We start from the raw sequence: 6,000 nt of genomic DNA, 5'->3' as shown, positions 1-6,000 counted from the left end.
GGAGAAGACGAGAGGAGGAAGGGACTTATTGGAGAGCGGAGAAGAGAGAGACAGAGAGAGAGAGCCATTGACCCTGAGAGAAGGAAGAATCTGAGAACGCCAAGAGAGGACAAGAGAGAGAGGAGGCGGATATGGAGATGCGGAGAGAGACAGAGAGAGAGGGAAGGGATATGGAGAGTGCGGAGAGAGAGAGACAGAGAGAGAGAGGGAAGGGATAATGAGAACCGAAGAGAGACAGAGAGAGAGGGAAGGGATATGTGAGAACGAAGAGAGACAGAGAGAGAGGGAAGGATATGGGAGACGCGGGACGGAGAGAAGGACAGAGAGAGAGAGGGAAGAGATATTGAAACGAAGAGAGGACAGAGAGAAGAGAGAGGAATGTGTGTGTGTGTGTGTGTGTGTGTGTGTGTGTGTGTGTGTGTGTGTGTGTGTGTGTGTGTACATTTCACAGACAGAAATCTTTACAAAAACACTTTTATACAAAGCCATATTTAGTAGACATGGCCCCTATAGGAAACAACCCCACAACCCTAGTACTCTGCTCTCAGCAGCCGAGCCATGGCTTTTCAATTAGTCACTTAAGGCTCAGTCCCCAAACTCACAACTCAATGTTTCATTGGAGCCTATCAATCTCATCTCTAAATCGCTTGCTACTATCAATATGACTCTTACATTGTCTCCATTCAATCTGACAGTCCGTCCACTCAGCGCCCTCCTAGCCCCAATACACTGCCTGAATTGACCAGGTAATTTAAAATGTAACCTTTATTTAACTAGGCAAGTCAAATAAGAACAAATGTTTATTTACAACGACAGCCTACCAGGGAACAGTGGGTTAACTGCTTTGTTCAGGGGCAGAACAACAGATGTTTACCTTGTCAGCTCAGGGATTTGATCCAGCAACCTTTCGGTTACTGGCCCAATGCTCTAACCGCTAGGCTACCTGCCGCCCCCAAAGTGCAAGCAACATTAAAAAAGTGAAAGCAACATTAGAAAAGTGAAAGCAACATTAGAAAAGACAGCTTCAACACACACAGACATTTGTCGAACCCCTCTAAACCACTTCTTACTCACAACTACTTATCTGACAACACACACCATACAGTGTCTTACCTGGTTGTAGAGGGCACAGACGTGCAGGGCGGTGTTTCCAGAGGCGTTCTGGGCGGCCATGTCAGCTCCATAAAACAGCAGGTGCTCCAAGTGCTGAACGTGACCATGACGACATGCCTTTATGGGGAGACAAACAAGATGGCCGCCTTAGAGCCACATGGATGCTAGTTTGGGTTATTAAGATATTTTGGGTGATTGTGGTAGCATAAATTGTGTGATATTGGAGACAACCCATTTCTCTTCTCTGTTCTCTTCTCTATTTCTCTCTCCCACACAGGCACTATATTAATTGTTCTCTCTCTCTTTTGTTTTGTCTTATCTGTGTGTTACAGCAGCACACTGTCATTTTTATTATCACTCTTCATTTGTGTTTCCTATTATTCACACACACACACACACACACACACACACACACACACACACACACACACACACACACACACACACACACACACAATACATACTAATAGCATGGAGGACAGAGGGATGGTAACATATAGAGTATATAGTAGTATAGTAATGGAGAGCTCTGGAAAGCTGGCCTGTAGGCCCAGATTTAGTGTCAGCTTCCTCTCCCCCCAATTCAAAATGGCTAAGAGTTCCTTTCTCAAACACATACTCTTTCTCTCACACTCCATTGTCATCTCTCTCTTTCATTCTCTTACCAACAGCCTGTCAGTTTAGCCTGATTATACTGTAGGTCTCCAAGCCTCCAGACTAACCCTGCATTGAATTGTGTGGTGACGGCACCATGCTACCCCAGAAACAGAGGCTGGTGGTGGGGGAGAACAAGGCAGGAGGGTGGGGTAACCATGGAGGTCCGAAGACATGCTGGTGTGAAGAGGAGAGGAGAAGAGAGAGCAGTGGGAACAGTGGAACACTGTGGACACAGTACTGTTGACAGTTCTTGTGTTACAGTCCTTTAAGGTTTATATAATGACAGGGGCTGCAGGGTTTTATCAAGCCTTGTAATGCTACTCCCGTTCCCTCCATATAAAACCTTATGAAGCCTGCAGTGCTTTTGTGCCCCATCAAATTAGGAAATTAATATTGTGCGTCTCCCTCGTTGCTCGTCCCCTACATTTTCTTCCTCATAAAACCACCGGAAAGGTTCCTCAAAATTTCACAGTCTCAGTCTACAGTAGTGTCCATGTCTGGGAAGAGCAGTCACACTCTGTATGTGTGTGTGTGTTTACCTGGTGTATCTCCTGCCAGCCGTTCTCGTCCACACAGCCCACCTGAGCATGGTCGTGGAGCAGTAGTTCACAGCAGTAGGGGTCTCCTCCTACCATAGAGCTGTGATAGAGTGGACTTAACCCTCGACTGTCCTTATAGTCAGGAGACGCACCCAGGTCCAGCAACGTCTGGCAGAGAGTGAGAGAGAGAAAAGAGGAGYGAGAGAAAGTGAGAGAAAAGAGGAGAGAGAAAGTGAGAGAAAGAGCTAGAGAACTCACACACATCCAATGCACACACTCACAGAAACAAGCCCAACAGGACCTATTAAAACCCATGTATGAAAACACTATGTTTCCTTTGTGCCATCTACATGTTCCATCATCGGCTGCCGCACTCATGTACATCAAGAAGAGGGTCATGGTCCATCAAGATGATGGGCTTCTCTCCGCTACAGCTATAGCTCTCAAGATGAGAACAATTATATGAATCATATCAGAGCCATTCAGTGATGACACATCCATTCACTGAGTACATGCCCATGCGCGTCTGTGTGTACTCACTATGAGCGCTGTATGGTTCTTGGTGCGGACAGCCTTGTGCAGGGCAGTGATGCCGTCTTGGGTCCTGAAGTCCAGGTGAGCTCCTCCACTCTTCAGCACCTTGATGAGCTCTGCACAGCCCTCCAGCTGAGATGCCATGGTCAGAGGACATTCTATAGCACACAGGGGGAGAAAGGAAACCTGTTTAATATGCAACAGGGCAGGTTTCCAGTGTACATTGAGGATGGTACTGAGACAGAAGCATGTGTTCTGCATTAGGGTTGACTTTCAAATGTAGTATGGTAGAGGAATGCAGTGGAGTGTAAATGCCCATACATTGACCCTCCCACCCTATGGATGACCTCAGATTAGATTCGATTCGATTGGGATCATGTTTTTAATCTCATCACATCCCATTATTCTCATCATATCTCATTCTCATTAGTAAATGTTGTCCTTCTCATACCAGTTGATGAAGAAATGTCTATTTGGTGCTTTCCTCCATCCTTCAAATGAAGTCCCTGAAGATCCCATATCACATGAAACTATCAGACTAACACTGGAGTAGAGGTGTTAATCCCAGTATTCAACCTGGCAATCATTATATTATGGCACCTAATCATCCCTAGCTTCCAAATGATTCTACAAAGCTACACTATATATACAGAAATATGTGTACACCCCTTCAAATTAGTGGATTTGGCTTTTTCAGCCACACTTGTTGCTGACAGGTGTATAAAATCAAGCACACAGCCACACAATCTCCATAGTCAACCGTTGGCATTAGAATGGCCATACTGAAGAGCTTAGTGACTTTCAATGTGTCACCGACATGGGATGCCACCTTTGCAACAAGTCAGTTCGTCAAATTTCTGCCATGCTAGAGCTGCCCCGGTCAACTGTAAGTGGTGTTATTGTGAAGTAGAAATGTCTAGGAGCAACAGCGGCTCAGCAGTGAAGTGGTAGGCCATTCTGGAGCAGTGGAAATGCGTTCTCTGGAGTGATGAATCACGTTTCACCATCTGATGGACAGGAGAATGCTACCTGCCCGAATGCACAGTGCCAACTGTAAAGTTTGGTGAAGGAGGAATAATGGTCTGGAGCTGTTTTTCATGGTTTGGGCCTCTTATTAGTTTGAGTGAAGAACAAACTTAACGCTACAGCATACAATGACTTTCTAGACGATTCTGTTTCCAACTTTGTGGCAACTGTTTGGGGAAGGCCCTTTCCTGTTTCAGCATGAGAATGACCCCGTGCACAAAGCGAGGTCAATACAGAAATGCTTTGTCGTGATTGTTGTGGAAGAACTTGACTGGCCTGCACAGAGTCCTGACCTCAACCTCAGCGAACACCTTTGGGATGAATTGGAACACCGACTGTGAGCCAGGCCTAATCACCAAACATCAGTGCTCGACCTCACTAGTGCTCTTGTGGCTGAATGGAAGCAGGTCCTCACAGCAATGTTCCAACATATAGTGGAAAGCCTTCCCAGAAGAGTGGAGGCTGTTATGGCAGCAAAAGGCGGACAAAGTCCATATTAATGCCCATGAATTTGGAATGAAATGTTCGACCAGCAGGCGTCCACATACTTTTGTTCATGTAGAGTATATGGAATTGTTTTAAGAAGGACATACCAAGGATAATTTTGCTATTTGATTTTGAATTTTAAGACCCCATGAAGTATAAAAACAATATAGAAAAAAAGTATTTGATCAAAACATATTTTTGGCCTTATTGCTACAGTATTAGCCCATGTAAACACATTGGATAACAGATTCACTACATGGAACAACAGATAGTCCCCCCAAATGAATCAAAAGGAAGTTTGTTATTGTTATATTGTTATATTGTTATTCTTTTATTTATTAGAAAAAATTGTATACATGTATTTAAACCCTTATTTTTGGCACTGAACAGTCTCCATATATACTTCCATCCATTTTTTCAACTGGCACCGGGGGACCTTCAGACGAGTCTTGTGTCATGAGCGTGTTCGTGGGAGTCTCATCTTTCCGTAGAGGGGTCATAATAGTTTGTAGACCAAACCGTTCCGACGCTACAGATGATTTTATGAGAAGACAGATTTTCGGGGTGTCTCATGGTCTGACAAACACCGCTCTAGCTCTGTCACCTGTCACCATAGATGCAGAAGTGCGACATAGATGGATGTGGTGGATTTTTTTGGGATAAAAAAAACTTTAATAGATTTTGCGGGGGTGCGGACATCAACCGTAGGGGGTTAACTTGTAATGCAGCAAAAATAAAGACTAACAATGACTATAGAATCCCTATTCTGTGCTTGAGAAATCAATTAGTTGTATACAAATAAATCAAAACATTTGATTAAGAAGGCCTTCCCCTTTTAAATGACTCTGATTAGAGTGATAAGGGAAGAGGGAAAAAAACGATTTCCTTTTCCAGATGAATCCACTCTCATGCCTTTCAAGTGATTCATTTAAGAAGACAAACACCGTGCCTTTGATGGCCTCGTCAGTGAAATGACTTTGTTTGAAAAACATGATGGAGTTGGTATTTATCAAAACCAGACAGAGAYAAATAAGAGTGTCCGAGTTAGCAAACAGCCTGTGTGTGTGTGTGTTTATTTGTTTGATTTGATGATGATGCAACTAAACACTAAGAAGCAATTAATGTCATAATATATTTKTTACATTTCTTCATCAAATACACCTCTTCATCAAAGAAAGTGCATGGGATAAACTGTGGGTTTAGTACAGGGTTTCCCTCGGTCCTCAGGACTCCAAGGGGTGCACGTTTTGATTTTTGACCTAGCACTACACAGCTGAATCAAATAATCAGCTAATCATCTGGCTTTGATCATTTGAATAAGATGTGTAGTGTTATGGCAAAAACCAAAACGTGTACCCCTTGGGGTCTAGAGGACCGAGTTTGGGAAACTCAGGTATAAGTAAATATTCTCTCTCTCTCTCTCTCTCTCCTCTCTCTCTCTCTCTCTCTCTCTCTCTCTCTCTCTCTCTCTCTCTTCTCTCTCTTCTCTCTCTTCTCTCTCTCTCTCTCTCTTCTCTCTCTTCTCCATCTCTCTCTCTTCTTCTCTCTCTCTCTCTCTCTCTCTCTCTCGGTGCATGCTGGGTGGTTTTTGGAGTTTGAGTGTTTGGTGTGGAAAGCTCTATCCTAACTAACTAACTTTCTTGTT

At 43.9% G+C, this 6,000-nt stretch overlaps 1 protein-coding gene and 1 long non-coding RNA gene across 2 annotated transcripts in view; one reads left to right on the top strand and one right to left on the bottom strand.

Annotated features, from left to right (window-relative positions):
• LOC139023062 (uncharacterized) overlaps window positions 1-6,000 on the top strand; it is an 870,035-nt gene that overhangs the window by 107,681 nt on the left and 756,354 nt on the right. The window lies entirely within an intron of this gene.
• LOC111952207 (SH3 and multiple ankyrin repeat domains protein 3-like) overlaps window positions 1-6,000 on the bottom strand; it is a 31,380-nt gene that overhangs the window by 9,028 nt on the left and 16,352 nt on the right. The window contains exons 3-5 of the mRNA XM_070435365.1: window positions 2,850-3,001; window positions 2,310-2,477; window positions 1,114-1,230 (exon numbers count right to left, since the gene is read on the bottom strand). Coding sequence (XP_070291466.1) covers window positions 1,114-1,230; window positions 2,310-2,477; window positions 2,850-3,001 — 437 coding nt within the window. The remainder of the gene's footprint in view (window positions 1-1,113; window positions 1,231-2,309; window positions 2,478-2,849; window positions 3,002-6,000) is intronic.

This window comes from Salvelinus sp. IW2-2015, linkage group LG26 (genome assembly GCF_002910315.2).
Source record: "Salvelinus sp. IW2-2015 linkage group LG26, ASM291031v2, whole genome shotgun sequence".
Lineage (NCBI taxonomy): Eukaryota > Metazoa > Chordata > Actinopteri > Salmoniformes > Salmonidae > Salvelinus > Salvelinus sp. IW2-2015.
Note: the sequence above shows the minus strand (reverse complement) of the source record. Positions and strands in the feature narration are given on the sequence as shown.